The 18,879-nt window shown below is 42.1% G+C and overlaps 1 protein-coding gene across 1 annotated transcript in view; it reads right to left on the bottom strand.

The window, feature by feature from the left end:
• The window catches only part of ptprsb (protein tyrosine phosphatase receptor type Sb), a gene marked incomplete at its 3' end in the record, with an annotated part of 53,925 nt that overhangs the window by 15,026 nt on the left and 20,020 nt on the right, over window positions 1-18,879 (bottom strand). Inside the window, exons 6-17 of the mRNA XM_073848397.1 lie at window positions 18,531-18,667; window positions 18,201-18,345; window positions 13,996-14,307; window positions 11,021-11,214; window positions 9,333-9,359; window positions 8,828-8,945; window positions 7,389-7,982; window positions 6,660-6,754; window positions 5,207-5,460; window positions 3,970-4,057; window positions 1,414-1,629; window positions 1,153-1,310 (exon numbers count right to left, since the gene is read on the bottom strand). Of these exons, the coding sequence (XP_073704498.1) occupies window positions 1,153-1,310; window positions 1,414-1,629; window positions 3,970-4,057; window positions 5,207-5,460; window positions 6,660-6,754; window positions 7,389-7,982; window positions 8,828-8,945; window positions 9,333-9,359; window positions 11,021-11,214; window positions 13,996-14,307; window positions 18,201-18,345; window positions 18,531-18,667 (2,338 nt within the window). The remainder of the gene's footprint in view (window positions 1-1,152; window positions 1,311-1,413; window positions 1,630-3,969; window positions 4,058-5,206; window positions 5,461-6,659; window positions 6,755-7,388; window positions 7,983-8,827; window positions 8,946-9,332; window positions 9,360-11,020; window positions 11,215-13,995; window positions 14,308-18,200; window positions 18,346-18,530; window positions 18,668-18,879) is intronic.

Here is an 18,879-nt window from a genome sequence, read left to right as displayed (position 1 = left end):
CACAGAACAAAATGAACTCATAAGAAACACCTGGACGAATGCTTACACTGAAAATAGAGCAGCAATTTTAATCTATTTATGTATATTACTTTATTTCTGAAAACAAAATCTTTCAGTGCATTTCATTTTTCGGATCCCACCGGCAGATTTTTTCTTAGTTTAAGTAAAAACTCACTTAATTTTGATCCTTTTTCCCCCCAGAAAACAAAACCTAATATTTTCAGTCATTTTGCTTCTCTAGTAAATATATCTTGATTTAAAGGGGTCATCGGATGCAAAACTCACTTTTCCATGTTGTTTGCACATTAATGTGTGTTGGCAGTTTGTGAACACAATCACCCTACAATGATAAACATCCAGTCAGTGGTATTTTTTAATCTTTAAAAGTAACATCCCCTTTTTCAAATCAGGTCATTCTCAGCTTCTTGTCGTTGAGACGAAACACATTTGATTGACATGAGCGTCTTACCTTAGCTCCGCCCTCACCGAGCTGAAACAGTCCGAATATGATCTCCATTGTGTGACTCTGGAGCAGAGGAAGACTCTAATTGAGCGATTGAGGTGTTCTGTTGTTGGATGTAATCATGAACACAGCAGTTGTCATTTACTCCCAACATCTGAGCCGCTGAAGACGCAGAGGATTAACGTTACTTTCGTTTTTAAAAGGAAAGTGCCAATCCCGATCTACATATGCGTCTATGTTCGTGCGAATCGTTCCTGATGCAGCTTCACCCACAGCAGAAGTGAGGAGAAGGGTTTTTTATGCATCTTTGCAAATGGCCTTTCTTAATAATGTGCTTTTTGGCAAGTTTCACCGATAAACGCGGCTAAAGTAAACATAATCTCAGAGAGGGGCGGGGCGAGCAGAGCTCGGTGGAATTTAAAGGGGCCATGTCTTAAAATTTTGCAGAGCTGATTTTGACAAGGTAAAATTGTGTTTTTTTACACTGCTATTGAGAATTTTGAATCAAAGTATATTAGAGACTTTTCATTAAGACCCTAAAGAAGCATATGAACTTGTGGAAAATGGGCATCCGATGACCCCTTTAAGGATGTTATTTGTACTGAAAAAAACAAGACAAAAACACTGAGAACATCACGATGGCTAATTCTGTGCATCATGTGTTTCTAACAGGATCAGGTCAGACTCACTTCTTGTAGAGCAGGATGGCGATGACGATGCAGATGATGAAGACCACGGCCAGGACGGGTCCCACCACCCAGATGAGGCCGTCGCCCGCGTCCAGAGGCTGAGGGTCAGAGTCGGGCGCGATCACGGGGTCGGTGTAAGGGCTGGCCACAAACATCTTCTGAACACACAAACACAGGACCATTACACACACACACACGCACGCACGCACGCACGCACACACACACACTCCTACACACACACACACAGGTGGCACATCTTACCCCGGTGGTGGAGTTGAGCTCCGCCAGGATGAAGAACACGTACTCCTGACCCGGTTCTAATGCGCGGTTCTCGAAGCCGCCGTAGTCCAGCTGGTCTCCCAGCGTGAAGAAAGCGGGCAGGGTGGCGGGCGTGAAGCGGGCGGTGATGTACGCCCTCCGCAGGTCCACCTGACGCTGACGTGGGTCTCTCTGCTTCTGACTGATGTCCTTCAACAGCTGCAATAGGAGCAACACATCTTCAACATCAGCACAGAACGTCTCAAGACACATTAGAAAATCATACACTTACATAAAAAACAGCTTCTGTAAACTGTTGCACACTTCCAGATCAATAGACTTTGAAATATTACACAACTTCACAAATAAATACAATGAAATAAAAAAACGATGCACAAATATGATTTTTATTTGACATTCACTTCCTTTCATAATGGATGACTTCCTCTGCATTTGTGAAGTTCAGATAACACTCTTGACACTAAAAATGTCTCAAAATCCACAAATGCACTGAAAGAAATCTAAAATGTGTGCAACAATCTCCAAATGCAGAGGGAAACATATTTGTGGATCATTTTTTATTGGCAAATCTTATTTTATTCTTATTTTGTGAAACTCCTGTATAAACTTGTGGATTTCATTCTACTAATTTGTGAATTTGTTTAAAGGAGCAGTTTACTTCTAAAACAAAAATGTACTACTACTAATAATAATGTACTCACCCCCTTGTCATCCAAGATGTTCATGTCTTTCTTTACTTCAGGAATGTTCTCCATATAGTGGACTATGGTGCCCTGAGTTTGAACTTCCAAAATGCAGTTTAAATGCAGCTTCAGAGGACTCTAAACGACCCCAGCTGAAGAAGAAGGGTCTTATCTAGCGAAATGATCAGTCATTTTCGAAACAAATTGACAATTTCTATACTTTTTAACCTCAAACGCTCTCTCAAATGCTTTCTAGGTCTGCATGAACTCTTGTTTTTTCAAGACAGTTAGGGTATGTCAAAAAACTCCCATCTCGTTCTCTTCCCCAACTTCAAAATCATCCTGCATCGCTGCAATAGTACCGACCCCGTGTTTACAAATTGAACATACAAAGAAGATTAAACGCCCTTTACAAAAAACAGGTAAAACAGCGATTTTGAAGTTGAAGAAGAAAACGAGACCAGAGTTTTTTGACGTACCCTAACTGTCTCGACCCGGATTACACGGACTACACATGCAAATCACAGAGATGAGACAAGACGAGCATTTAAGGTTAAAAAGTATAGAAATGATCAATTCCTTTCAAAAATAATCAATCGTTTCGCTAGGTACGACCCTTCTTCCTCGGCTGGGATCGTTTAGAGTCCTTTGAAGCTGCATTTAAACTGCATTTTGGAAGTTCAAACTCAGGGCACCATAGAAGTCCACTATATGGAGAACACTCCTGAAATGTTTTCCTAAAAAAATATATTTTCTTTCTTTCAAAATTTTTGTTCTGGCAGTGAACTAATCCTTTAATAATTGTGACCCAGAACCACAAAACCAGTCATAAGGGTAAGTATTTGTATGGTTTGTTAGGATAGGACAATATTGGGTCAAGGAATCTGAGGGTGCAAAAAAAAAAAAAAAAACTGAGAAAATCACCTTTAAAGTTGTCCAAATGAAGTTCTTAGCAATGCATATTACTAATCAAAGATTAAGTTTTGATACATTTACGGTAGGAAATTGACAAAATATCTTCAAGGACTTAATATCCTAATGATTTTTGGCATAAAATTGATCATTATGATGCATACAATGTATTTTTGGCTATTGCTACAAATATACCCGTGCTACTTAAGACTGGTTTTGTGCTCCAGGGTCACATTTGTGAATCTCTTTACATTTATTTGTGGCTAAAAATCTATTGATCTGGAAATACACAACAATTATAGCCCCATAACCCATCTCCGTGTTTCTCTCTTAGCAAGTGCAAACAAATAGACTTTGGCTCTGGAAAACGTGAGATTCTGAGGTGTGCATCTAATGGACATGTTTCTATCCCATGAGGCCACAGGAAAGGCTGAAAGTCACATGACAGGAACATGTTGCCTACAGTACAGCCAGACTGCATACATTCTACACAGAACACACTTTTTTAATGACTGCAGAGTGAGTGCTTTGTTAAATGTAGCACCTACAAACACAGAATGTGAGACGCAGCCTGAGATCTTCCGGTCTGTTTTCACCTGTTCTATCATGCTGTCGTGTCACACGCGTGCTTGTGTGTTTTTCACACCCTGCATTACGTCTGTTCGCTCGCGGTTCAGCGATCTGACGGCCCGTTAAGACTCTCTCACGCTCGCGTTCACCTGCACGACCTCCGACGGGAGAAAGTCAAAGCTCAGGAGTTTCATACAATACTCCACATCCAGCAGAATGAGCTGAAATGCTGAAACGCTGCTGAGATTGTATTTCAATAACAGCATCACTGACCGCCCAACACTCACACCCCTACAAACCGAATCACAGAACCTGTAGATCTGCAGCAGATCTCATAGTAATAATAATCAGAGAGATGTTGTAGACGTTCTACCTCCTCCAGGTCCATCTCGTCTGGGCTCTTCAGATGCCGGATCACTCCTCTGGCTCTCTTCAGAGGAACCACCACCACATAGATGTTCCTGAAACACAAGACAAATAATGCTGACGCTTCATTACCAAGATCTCAAAATTATTACTTCTAAAATCAAATGCTAGAACTATTAAAAATTAATCTTGTTTTTTGAAAAACCAACAAAAATGAATTGTGTTTTTTTGTTTTGTTACCACACTCACAGATATGTTTTGTTGCTTTAAGCATAAACTCACTTTGTTTTGATAAATTATTTGAGAAAACAACAATCTTAAATCATTTGTGACCCTGGACCACAAAACCAGTCTTAAGGGTCAATTTTCTGAAACCCTTAATTTATACATCATCTGAAATCTGAATAAATAAGCTTTCCATTGATGTGTGCTTCATTAGGATATGATAATATTTAGCCTAGATACGACGTTTTGGCAATCTGAGTGTGCAAAAAAAATCGAAATATTGAGAAAATCACCTTTAAAGTTGTCCAAAGGAAGTTCTTAGCAATGCATATTACTACTCAAACACTAAGTTTAGATATATCTACAATATGAAATTGTCATCATTTTGACCCATGCAATGTATTTTTGGCTATTGCTACAAATATACCCGTGCTACTTCAGACTGGTTTTGTGGTTCAGGGTCACATTTTGCTTTTCCAGTGAATGTAACTTGATTTAAGAATGTTTACATGTTTGCACTAGAAAACAAGACAAAAATACTAAGCGAAAAAATATTGCAGTGCCTTTTTATGTTTTTATATATTCTGTCTTTGTGTTTTTTTCTTCAGGTAAGATGGGAAATAATGACTGTAACTGTGAAGCATCATGTGTTTTTCCGTGGAGCTGCTGTTTGCTCAAACGTGTTTCTTCATGAACAGCGAGAAGCGGCGCGTGCTGCGGTGAGATCGGTCTCTGCGTGAACGGCGCGTGCCGTAAAGCGTGTGCGCTGCAGTTACTGCGGCTCTGTATCTCAGCGTTGCATTGGGAGCCGAAATGATTTTCTTCCTGAGCTCAGCAGCGGCCGGCAGGAAGCAGAGAGAAATACAAATTGACTGCGGTTGTGAATTATTCACAGTGCAGCGGCCGGATGATTCCTGCAGGTATGTGTGTATGTGCTCACGTCATGCATGATTCATGCGTCCTCAGGTGCGTGTCTCAGTGTAGCGTGAATGCAGCGTCTGACGAAGCGGCGCTCGCACCTCACGTTGCTCCTGGTGTCCAGCGAGGGCAGTATGATGGTGACGGTGACCTCTGTCTCTCGCGTGTGGTCCACCTCGGGTCGCCGGATGAGGATGGGCGGCGATGTTTTGGCGTGTATGCGGTGTCTGAGTCCGCCCATGTTCCCCTCGGGGCTGGTGATCTTAAAGTCGTAGCTGGTGTCCGGCTGTAGGTTTGGAATAACAGCCTTCCTCAGACGCGCATCCACCTCCATCTTCTGCCGGTTGTACTCCACCTGAGAACGAGAGAGAGCTGCTTCACAATGACATCAGCTGGGCTTTCTCAGCCAGAAGCGCTCAAAGGCCTGGTTTACTAACCCAAAAACAAATGCACCGCAGTCAGGTTTAGTAAATCTACAAACGTCCTATGTGTTTGGGCTGGTTTTCACAGCTCTGATCCAAACCCTAGTGAGCCACTAACCTGGGCAACATGTTAAAGTCAACAGAAAAACGAAATTCACAGTATCTCTTCTTTAAATGCATCTTATTGATCTAACTGTGAAATATTCATCCATGCATACATTTCATTTTTTGATGAATAATCACAATTTTTCAGGATTTCTCCAATCATTTAGTCTGCTGAAACCCCGCCTCTTTCTTACAATTCAATGCAAGCTTGCTCTCAGATCATCCACAGAACTAATGGATAATTCTCTCTACCACTACAGTTTTTAATCACAATTTTAAGGCTCTAAAGGTTTCAAACAGGCAGCAATATTAAAAACATATGTGAACCTGAACCTGGAGCACAAAACCAGTCTTAAGTAGCACAGGTATATTTGTAGCTATAGCCAACAATACATTGTATGGGTCAAAATGATCCATTTTTCTTTTATGTCAAAAATTATTAGGATATTAAGTATAGATCATGTTCCATTAAGATATTTCCTACTGTAAATATATTAAAACTTCATTTTTGATTAGTAATATGCATTGCTAAGAACTGTGAGCACCCTCAGAGTCCAGATTTTCAAATAGTTGTATCTCGGCCAAATATTGTTTTAACAAACCATACATCAATAGAAAGCTGATTTATTCAGCTTTCAGTTCATGTATAAATCTCAGTTGAAAAACTGACCCTTATGGCTGGTTTTGTGGTCCAAGCTCACATATTCAGTATTTTTCACATATCAGGCCATTTCAGAATGCATTGCAGGATATTCAAAATAACTTTTTTATGCTGATAATTCAACTCAACTCACTGAGTCAATCTTCTGTTTGACTTCAATCATAATTAATGACAAGTTGGAGTTGGAAGTTGGAGAGGGACAATCAAATGTCTGGTTGATACGCTACTCACTACTGTGAGTCAGAGGCAGGTGATGTGTATGATGTAAAAGGACGTTCTCTAGTCTCTAAAGATTTAGTAGATCACAACAGATAAACTCAAAGCCACAATCTGTTCACGGACAGAAGTGATTGTGGTGAGACTCACAGTGAAGCGATAGGGGGCGCTGCTCTCTGGAAACTCCCACGTCAGCAGCACACTCGTCTTCGTCGCCAGATTGACTGAGAAATTCCTGGGCACGTCTGTCCAAAAACACACACCAAACACACATGAGACTCAGTACTGAAGGAACCCTAACACACACAGTGAACCGGGACCGTGAGGAAGCAGACGTGAGATCGTAGAGTCCGCCTGTGCAGGGAATTGTGGGGGATGTAGAAGGTGAGCGTATGGCGGTCACAGTCGGACGGATACGGAGGCCACATATGCGGCGGATCCGGTGAGAGCTGGCCCAGATTCGCTAGCTGCTGATGAAGGTTATTTTGAAGGAAGGAAGTCGGGGTGAGACACAAACTCAATCACACGCAAACAAACATTCACTTTATCTGTGCCACACCACAAACTGGACTGGGAAGTGTTGGGAAATGTAGTCGTGAAGGACAGTGAAGGAACTCAAAGTAAAGGAACAGAGGATGAGGGAGAACACGGACGTCTCCGGTCTTACCGCGGACCTGAGCGCTCCTCCTCCGAAATGGACTGTGACTGACGCCTGAGCACTTACCTCCATCCTCCATCCTCCATCCTCCCGCCGACCGTTACCTGCAGCCGCCCACATTCACACCTCCACTGGAGACGGGTCGGGTGGGGTTAGTGTCGGTGGGATTTCGGGTTTGGTTCTGTGTGGCTCACCCAGGCGAGAGCACCTGAGCGCCGTACCTGTGTCGAAGGCCGTGGTTCGGTACAGCACCTGTGGGCTAAACGGGCCCGAGCCGGCGGCGTTGTGAGCCGATATTCTGACGGCGTACGCCCGGTCGGGGTTCAGCCCGTGAACGGTGTAGCTGGACACATCCGCCGGCACCATCAGCGTCCGCGCCTCAACGCCACCACCCACTTCCTCATACACCAGCGCGTATCCCGTGAAAACGGCGTTCCGTTCCGAGCCGTTCGGAGGAATCCAGGTGAACCGCAGCGAGCAGCAGGTGGCGTTGACGCGCTCCGACAGCTGAGGAAAACCTTTGGGAGGAAACTCAGGCACCGACAGCTCGTCCCGAGCCTCTTCGCCGTAACCGGAGCGCCCTCTAGCGGCCAGGAGGAACGAGTAGACGCCTCCAGGACGCAGGTCGGTCACGTTGCGTCGGCGCTCCTCGGGTCTGAAATCCACAGAGAAAGACTGAGAGTCGTTTTTAAGGCCGTAGGTCAGACGAAAGCCCACGATCTCCAGAAGAGGGTTGGAAGATTGTTGAACAGTCCAGATTACCGCAGCAGACGTCTCATTAACCAGCTGCACGGACAGAACGGGACGAGCAGGTACTAGAGGACACAAACACACACAAACTAACAGTTAGAATGCAGTGACTGCATAAAAACACAGCTGTCTTCTAAATTTCCAGATATATCGTCGACTTGATTGCACAGATACTATTTGAACTGAACTGAGCTGGATGATGACTGAATTCAATGATGAACTGCCTTTAACTATCGTTTTGCTAGATAAGACCCTTCTTTCCTCGGCTGTGATCATTTAGAGCCATTTAAACTGCATTTTGGAAGTTCAAACTCGTGGGCACCATAGAAGTCCACTATATGAAGATTTTTTCCTCCAAAAACATAATTTCCTCACGACTGTAGAAAGAAAGACATTAATATCTTGGATGACAAGGGGGTGAATACATTATCTGCAAATTTTTGTTCTGAAAGTGAACTACTCCTTTAATGATATACAGTAATAGACAATAACATCATGGTTTACTGTAAAACTGCATTGAAACATGGTGTTTTGTGAAAAGCGCTATAGATAAATTTGACTTGATCTCACTGGACAGCTCAGTCAATCTGAGTCACTAAATCACACTTGTGTCCTTCATATTTTTATGATGTAGATACTGTTTTATCAAAGCAACAAGACGCCTGAGATGGAGTTACAGAGTGAATAAAGCCCCGCCCTCCAAAGATATATCAGCCAATCCAATGTCAGGAATGCACACAATGACTAACTGTGTTTCTGATTGGCTGAAGAACGGTGAGTCTTTTGTTCTGTTGAGTCTAGTGACGAAAGACTAGTGACTGTCACACACTACATTCACCGCTATCTGTCACACAAACAGCAACTTGAAGGATTCTGTCTGTCTCTGAATGACACATAAAAAGAGACTCACATGCGACGGGCGTCTGAACCAGATGAGCCACGCTTTGAGCTCCGTCACCTTTAATGGTGTACGCCGCCACACTGATGGAGTACAGCGTCTCAGGCTGCAGATCCTCAAGAATTAGCTCCTACACACACACACACACACACACACACACACACACACACACACACACACACTCAGTCTCAAGTCATTCAGTGATAGAAACATCAATGCAAACATGAGCACTGATCTCTGACACTCACTCTGATTATATGTTACTGCCACATTCATTCCAGCAATATTATATAATAAACTTCTCAGTCTGTGTTCAAGTGGCTCTATGAAAACACACACCAGTGTGAGAGGTTTACACACACACACACACACACACACACACACACACACACACACACACACACACACACACGCAGTGGCGGTTCAGATCCAGCGGCTCTGAGGGGCTTTGAAATCTTTCTGTCTCAGCTGTGATTTCATAAGCTGCTCTGAACATAAAGCTGAAGTTCATACTCACATATTGCGCCGTCTCATCCGCGTCCCTCTAACGGCATGAGAGAGAATCAGTGATGACCAGGCGGCGCGTAGGAGGAGAAGAGGAGGAGAGGAGGGTGAGATTCATTTAGTGAAAGGACAGAATGGATTGGCAGTGAGAAAGAGAAGAAATGGAGTGAGATTCATTCAGAGTTTGTTCATTCAGATCAGACTGATTCTCACAATTCTAACACACTACTCAATCAATAATGCGCATTTATGGGTATTTTGTTATTTGAATAAGGTTTTGGCCAGTATCGAGTAAAAAGATTCAAAGCATGAAATTAAAGTTTAACAAATGTGATATTGAATGAGAAATAAATGTAGGTCAAGCTGTGATTTTCCTCTGGTGGGTTGATGTGAAAGTGTGTTTCAGCAGAAAAAAGGCCACCGATGAGTCAATCACAGTAAGACCAAGAACACGTATTAAGAAAAGAAATAAGATCAATTTTAATTTCATGTTAACTGAAAACCTTAATGATTAAAGACCCAAAACAACGAAAGCACATCATATATCATCTTCATTGTGGACATGTGCAAACTGAGTGCTAGAGGCTCCCTGTGTCATTCACTTCAGTTACAGTGCCTCGCCAAATTATTCATACCCCTTAATTTTTTTCACATTTTGTTTTGTTGCTGCCTTATGTTCAACTACTTTAAATTACTTTTTTTTCCCCACATCAATCTACACTCCCTACTCCATAATGGCAAAGCAAAAAATAGGTTTTTAACATTTGTGCAAATTTATTAAAAATAAAAAACTAAAAGATCCCGTTGCATAAGTATTCATACCCTTTTCTGGGACACTGGAAATGTATCTCAGGAGCATCATATTGCTTCTAGATGTTCCTACACTTGGAGTGGAGTTAAACTGTGGCAAATTCATTTGAATGAGTCTGATTTAGAAAGACACACACCTCTCAGAAAAGGTCTAACAGCTGAAAATGCAGATCAGAGCAAAAACCAAGATAACTGCCTGTAGAGCTCAGTGACAGACTTGCGTTAAGGCGATGATCTAGAGAAGAGTTCAGAAACAAATCTGCTGCATTGAAGGTTGACAGAAGCATTCTCCATAATGGAAGACGACTGGAACAACTAGGACTCTAGAAAATGTCCAAGCTGACAGAGATGGAGAGGTGAAAAGGTGAGGCAAAGAATGGCAGATAATTGCCAAATGCAGATGTGCAAAGATGCTCACATCAGACCCAAAAACACTTGAGGCTGTAAAGCTGCTTCAACTATGGACTGAGTTAAGGGGATGAATACTTATGCAATCTACTTATTTCAGTCTTTTATTTTTAATACATTTGTCAAATTTGTCTGGTTTTTGCTTTGTCATTATTATGGTGTATGGAGTGTAAGTTGATGTGGGGAAAAACTCATTTAAAGCAGGTTAACATAATGCTGCAACAAAAAAATGTGAAAAAAAAATTAAGGGATATGAATATATTTGCAAAGCACTGTATTTTAGCTTTACAAAACCATTGTTTTAATTTCTGATCATAATCATGAACACTCCAGTGTGCAGCACACATACACTAGTTGTATTCTTGTGTTTACCTATAGTGGCTAATGAATCAAGTCTTTACCAGCAATAGCTAACTCCTGCGTTGCAAATGAAGGTTGAATAAGACTAACGGTCCTATTTCATCTGTGGGGTGGTGATCTCACCTGGTCGTCGTCCAGCATCATGTCTTTGATGCGCGGCAGGCCCTGCGTCTCCCCGTTCTCCATGAGCGCATAGTGAACCTGGTAACCGCGGATCTGCCCGTTGCGTTGCCCTGGCAACACGGAGCGCCACGACACTTTAACAGATGTGCTGTTGATGGGCTGGACTTCCACCTGACGGGGCGGAGCTCTGGGCACTGAACGCACACACACACACACACACACGCACGCGCACACGCACACGCACACACACACACACACACACACACACAGAGTCTACTCTACAGTCACTGAAGAACCAGTACAACACTTTCACACATTGCAGCTTCAGGGTGTGTTCACACTTGTAGGTCTGGACCAACTATGATTCTGTTCAGATACTGTAAAAAGAAATTCCACTACTACTACACATTTGATTTTAAAGGACTTTAGAGATCTCACCTAACAATGTATTTGAAATTCTAAAAAGGTTGAATAGATAAATAAAAATATACTAATATAGCAAAACAGCTAAAATAAAGCAAAGCATATGCAAAATTGCAATGATGTCAACTTTAAGAACAAAAAAAGAAAAATAAATAGAGCACATAACATTTAAAATGGACCGGTATTCTGGCAGCAAACAGGTGTGACATTAATTTAAAATATATATACAATTAATATATACACTTTGCTACACTAACCACAGTTTAAACATGGTATTTGTGTATCCTTCTTTCAGTTTCTTCTCTTTGTTTTACTTTTATAACCGTACTGTCTTAATGGTTTGACGTATTCTACTGTTTAATCATTTCTAAAAAAATCTGAAAAAAAGATTTTTTCGAACTTTGAAACCGCTCCGAATTTCCGATCTGAATAATGATTCGCAAACCATCATTTCAGATCAGGAGCCGTTCTAAAGTCTCGAACTGAATCAAATGATTTGTGAACTCGTTCTAAAGTCTCGAACTGAATCAAATGATTTGTGAACTCGTTCTAAAGCCCTGAACTGAATCAAATGATTTGTGAACTCGTTCTAAAGTCTCAAACTGAATCAAATGATTCGTGAACTCGTTCTAAAGTCTCGAACTGAATCAAATGATTTGTGAACTCGTTCTAAAGCCCTGAGCTGAATCAAATGATTTGTGAACTCGTTCTAAAGTCTCGAACTGAATCAAATGATTTGTGAACTCGTTCTAAAGTCTCGAACTGAATCAAATGATTTGTGAACTCGTTCTAAAGTCTCGAACTGAATCAAATGATTTGTGAACTTGTTCTAAAGTCTCGAACTGAATCAAATGATTTGTGAACTCGTTCTAAAGCCCTGAACTGAATCAAATGATTCATGAACTCGTTCTAAAGTCTTGAACTGAATCAAATGATTTGTGAACTCGTTCTAAAGCCCTGAACTGAATCAAATGATTTGTGAACTCATTCTAAGGTCTCGAACTGAATCAAATGATTTGTGAACTCATTCTAAGGTCTCGAACTGAATCAAATGATTCACGAACTCGTTCTAAAGTCTCGAACTGAATCAAATGATTCACGAACTCGTTCTAAAGTCTCGAACTGAATCAAATGATTTGTGAAATCGTTCTAAAGTCTCGAACTGAATCAAATGATTCGTGAACTCGTTCTAAAGTCTCGAACTGAATCAAATGATTCACGAACTCGTTCTAAAGTCTCGAACTGAATCAAATGATTCACAAACTCATTCTAAAGTCTCGAACTGAATCAAATGATTTGTGAAATCGTTCTAAAGTCTTGAACTGAATCAAATGATTCGTGAACTCGTTCTAAACTCTCGAACTGAATCAAATGATTTGTGAACTCATTCTAAAGTCCCAAACTGAATCAAATGATTTGTGAACTCATTCTAAAGTCCCAAACTGAATCAAATGATTTGTGAACTCGTTCCAAAGCCCCGATCTGAATCAAATGATTCGCGATCCGCGATTTGAAGTCTCGAACTGAATCAAATGATTCAAGATCCGATCGGAGCGCTTCGAAACAGAGACGCAATGGTTTAACGCATTCAGAGTTTCGAAAAGCTCCTTTTCACCCATCACTACATGCTTCTTTAAAATCATTACAAGTGATGTTGAAATTCGTAAATGAATGTCTGTTTTGATCTGGTTTTTATTTATTTATTTTTGGCTAGTGAATCACTTGAACTGAATGATCATAATCACGAGTTTGAATCAATCGGAGCGGTAAGTTCCCTTTTTCTCGTCTAGCCATGTTTACACACCACTGTCAGTACTACTACTGGCTAAGCTAGCTAGTTTGATGACATTAACTGAAAAAAGTATGATAAAATATAAATATATTTCCATTCTAAAGATAACATCCAACACAAAAATCTATGAGCATATTGAGGTGAGGTAACCGGTTTACTGCATTTGCAGCATTTTTTTTTTTTTTGCATTAAAAGATCCATTTCATACAATATCAGGAATATTGGGGTTTCCAGGCTTAAATTTTAAAAATTCAAAGTCAAGCCCTTTAAGCACTTTGTACAAACCCTACATTCAGTAATTGAAAACACTGAACCTAAAGATACAAAACAAAAGGCTTGAGGATACAGCCACAATCAGATAGAACTGCTTTATGACCTATATTTTGTGAGAGAAATGACTGAACATCTAAAATAATGAGTTTTGACTCCATTGGCATTTTTTGTTGGTTTAAGCAAAAACTCACTTCATATTGATTCTTAGTATCTTAAGTCATTTTGCTTCTCCAGTAAATGGATCTTGATTTAAGAATGCTTAGATACTTGTACTGAAAAATGACAAAAATACTGAGGAAAAATCTTTTTTTGCAGTGAGCCAAGTGTGAAGACAGCCTTAAAGAACTCAGAAGCCAAAAAGACTGATCTGAAGAAACATTAAGAACTCCACTGATCTCCAAAGAACCACCTGAAGAACCCTAAACAGACCTAAAGAAGAGGGATCTAATGCTGAACTACAGAAGAACCTGATGACGTGAGATTTTACCATCTTCATCTGTTCTGCATTCTACAGCTTCGCTCTCCGGTCCTCCTCCCTGCGGCGCGATCGCGGCCACCGTCACGCGGTAGAGACTCCAGCGCCGCAGACCCGTCAGGAGCACCCGTCCCACGCCCGGCTCCAGACGCAGCGTCTGCGGTGAGTCAAACTCGCTGGCGTCGCCCCCGCCGACCCCGTAACGCACCTCGTACCCCAGCGCCGCCGCGTTCCGCCGGTCCTCCGGGGCCGGGGCCCAACTTACCGACAGCGAGGTGGAGCCGGCGCCGGAGCAGCGGAGCTCGTGTGGAGGAGCCGTGGGCTCTGGCGGGAAGAGCGGAGGAGGAGGAGGAGGAGGAGGAGCGGAAAAGAGTCGAAAATAAAACACAGAAAGGAAAGATCATTGAGGAAGGTGGAGGAGGATAAAGAAACAGAAACGAAGCAAAATAAATCAATACAACATAAAGACAAACGCAGAGGATGAGATACACGGCCTACAAAAATAGTGTAGATGAAAACAGATCAATAAAACTAATTATGAGGCTCGAATTACATTCAACTTAAAAGATAAATGATGCAAACAAAGGAAGAACGAAGCAAAATGAAATGAAGGATGCACCGAGATGCAACGACGGAGGAATAAAGCGTCCGTCTGTCAGAACCGGTCACGAAACAAGCATCCGATCAACATATCGACCAGGACAGACAACCTAATTAAAGCACCGCCGAGCGTGTAACCGATAGCAGAGCCGTTGCCGTGGAAACACGCTTGACGGATGGAGCGACGCTTCGGACCGGGATCAGAATTCCTGACCAGATGGTGACGGACAGCCGAGCCAAACCCATTGGGGTTATGGAGGAGTTTCTGTTTTCAAAGTTCCTCCTTTAATTAGAAATCTGACGAGGTTCTGCAGCTCTGTGTCTATGATGGGTTTCATACAGCCAACTATCATAAAACACACTTCTGTGTGTGAACATATATGTGACCCTGGACCACAAAACCAATCTTAAGTAGCACAGGTATATTCGCAGACAAAAATACATTGAAAAATACATTGAATGGGTCAAAATTAGCAATTTTTCTTTTATGCCAAAAATCATTAGGATATTAGGTAAAGATCATTTTCCATATTTTTTTTAATTTCCTATTGTAAATATATCAAAACTTAATGTTTGATTAGTAATATGCATTACTAAGAGCTTCATTTGGACAATAATTTGATTTTTTTTTTACACCCTCAGATTCCAGATTTTCAAATAGTTGTATCTCGACCAAATATTGTCATATACTAACAAACCATAGATCAATGGAAAGCTTATTTATTCCACTTTCATATAGAAAGTGACCCTATAGTGATATAAAAATTGACCCTTATGGCTATTTTTGTGGTCCATGGTCACATATATAAGAACAACACATATTATGGGTTATGTATATACACTTTATCTCCTTCTACTCTTATGGTGAATAATCAGGAATAAACAGGGCATCTGTCCTCCTCTTTACCTCACCGTTTCTGGACGTTACTGTATCTCATCAACGTGATGATCTGACACCTTCACCGCTTGCGTTTGGATTAAAGCGTCTGCTAAATGAAGTCTAAATCTGCCTGACGACAAACTTACAGCTTGGTTTCAATAACCCTCTAATGTCAGAAAGCATCTGGAGAACACAGAGCATCGCTGCACTAACTCTGATCCTGAACACAGCTGAATCACTCTGACATTTATACTCGAGCGGTTATGAACCAAAAGAAATCACAAAAACATTGAGTCGACTGGATGCCGAGCTGATGAGAACAAAACAACTGAAACTAAAACAATGAGGAATCAGTTTGGAAAACAGCTGGTGATGTGGAGTACATACCTGCTCCTGAGTACAGCACACAGACCTTCTTACTAACATTCTCTCTCTCTCTCTCTATCTCACACACACACACACACACACACACACACACACACACACACACACACACACACACACACACACACACACACAGTCGCCTTAAGCATTTTTCTGAGCTCAGTTGAATATGAGCGTATAGAATTGTGGGTATTATCTGTCATTAATACTGCGGTTAATGTGGGGCTTTGGTCTTCGTCAGTGTAATTGACTGAAACCTTTCCAGCCGAACGGCAGAACGAGAGCCGAGAGAGTTATTAAAAATAACAAGGGACCCGAGACGTTCTCATAATCAATCAAAGCGATAAGGTTCTCGCCGCATTCGGTTCCACGGACCCGGCGACCGGCCGCTGTTCTCGCACACGCACGCTCCTGTAACACAATAATTAAACTGACATGGAATAATTCAATTAGCTTTATAGAATATGACATGTAAAAACGAACCACGGATGTGTAATTGCTTTCAAAAAACGTTATCCGCGCTGATGTCACAGGAAGTGCGAGCGGATAATTGGGCTCGTGTGCGTTTGTGCTGGAGTCACGGTGAGACGCTCACACCTTCAGAACAAACAGCTGAACATCCCATGAACACCCTAGCAACCACATAGCAACACACCAATATCTGCTCAGAACACCTGAGAAAATGCATAGCAACAGCCTGGCAACCATCTAGACACCTATAACTGCCCACAATGCCCTAGCAACCACAACATCCTAGAAACTGTTCCCAAAACCCTAAGCCTAGCAACCACGTCTAACCAGCCACATTACCTTAGCAACAAGGTGCGATGCATCTGTGTGAGCAGCAGCTGAGCAGATCAGACCTCAGCATCACAACCTGTGCTCACAAATACAGCCGCAGCACACCTTTAACCGCTCTCACTGTCATTACATTGAGCTGCTTATATCATCAGACCTGACCATATGCTGCTTGAGCAGCTCCACTAAAACAGCCCCAAACGCAGCGGAAGAACAAGTTTAATCCAAACCGTTTGCCTGCGATGACAGGAAGTTGATCAGAATGCCAAAGTGGACTGTGTTTGATATTCAGACTCCGTCCACAGATCCCGCCGCTCTGAAGGTTTAGTGGAATAACGAGGAGAGTCTTACGATTGTCGATGGGCTTCCGACGCTTCGGTCTTCCTCACTTACCGTTAACCGTCCTGAAAACACCAGCTTTACCAGTGTTACTGAAGAGCTGCATGACACCTAAGAAGAGCATTTCAACATCAACACAGAAACAACACACCGCTGGAGTCACTTCAAAGGGTCCTGAGCTGAAAACACATTCAACTGAAGCAGGAAAAGAAGAAAGAGGTAAAACGGCAGAAATTCGGAACACAAATCCCATCCAGTCTGGTGGTGGCTTTGACCTCTGCTTGTTTTTCAATCATTTACTGGAAATACTGATGGACATACACATCACACACACCGATGCATTTCACACGACACAGACATGCACAGACGGATGGATGACGGAGGGAGGGAAAGATGAATAAACAGATCCAGGGGAAATTCAACCTTTTCTGCCACTTTTGTGCCCTGTGCACTGGCAGCTGAGATGCAATCAGTTTCTCACACGTTTCCTCTCTGAAAGTTACAACTAAGCAAAAAACTATAGATTAAACATCCAATTCCAGTCCCGCCCGCTTCCCATCCAGACAACAGCCTGTAGAAACCATCAAAACTGACGTAGAGTCACGGGTCACTAGAACACATGGTCTGACTGCAGCTGTATAAGAATTAATGTGTTTTTTTGTAATGCAATTTCTTTCCTATTTTGTAGTTGCCTTATGTTTTACAGGATATTTCACCTAAGAGTGTGATGATATGGTTCTGTGTCTCGAATAGTTGTTTTTTGTGGTGTCTGCCTTCTCAGGGTCATCTGTCGGGCAGGAAACCAGTTCGGTGCGGCTGCACTCTGTTCCTAGAGATTGTTCACTTCCTTATACCTGCTCTGTATTTTTCCTTCCCATATGTAGAAGTATTCTTCTTAAATGATATGTGAACCCCCGCCTACTTGAAGGTTTGTAAGGGTGCTGTATAAAAGATGGGACTGCCCATCTTCTTTAATAGATAACAATAAACCAACTTGTATTAGACTTTGGTGTGTTGTTGTCTATCCCAAGCGCTTGGTGCCGATTCACGTGACAGACCTGAGAAACTGCAGTGACCCAGAACAGAGGTTCTAACAAGCTGTGATGTGGATGGGGGAACCGAGGGAGGATTGGTGCAGAGAGCGGTTACTGTGTCATACAGCGTAAGAATCATCCTGTCGGCTTTAATGCGGTAACAAAAGGGGTCTCGCACGTACTCGCTTGTGCCGTGCGTTGGTTGATCTCGTTGGTGAACGCGCCGATACCCTTGTTGGAAACGGCAGCCAGAGAGAAGGTGTAGTCGGTGTTGGCGCGCAGACCCTCCACCACATATGACGTTCTGGGCTCAAAATTCCTCTTCTCCTGTTTGTTTAGAAGATCAAACATGCTTTAGTTAACATTTTTGCATTTAGCAGACGTTTTAACCCAAAGCGACTTGTCAAAGAGCCAATAATATTTCTAATATGCAATGCATTTGAAAATATCACCATTATACCAACATTTCTGAAGATGATCCTAAAGTGTTTCCCAGTGGAGCAGGATCTCACCTGAATGCCGAGCTCTGGAGCTTTGTAGATGAGTTCGTAGGCTTTCACGGGTTCTTTAGAGTAGGCAGGATCCCAGGTCAACTCGACGCTGGTGTCGGTCACTTTACCCACCTGGAACTTGCCAGGCTGCCCAGGAACTGAAACACAGATCGAAAACACGTTACTGCTTTAAAACAGAGTACATCATTAGTTAATGGACCGACACTAAAGGAACGCTGCAGAATGATCAAATGCTACTTGAATTGACTTTAAGCATTCAGTGAAACTCCACTGAGAGCCGCATATGACATATAGTCATATATAGTTGTGTATATAGTTATGGGAACATGGTCGGGTCACATTTTCAGAG

Source organism: Garra rufa, chromosome 10 (genome assembly GCF_049309525.1).
Source record: "Garra rufa chromosome 10, GarRuf1.0, whole genome shotgun sequence".
Classification (NCBI taxonomy): domain Eukaryota; kingdom Metazoa; phylum Chordata; class Actinopteri; order Cypriniformes; family Cyprinidae; genus Garra; species Garra rufa.
The sequence above is the reverse complement of the archived record's forward strand: the minus strand, read 5'-3'. Positions and strand labels throughout refer to the sequence as shown.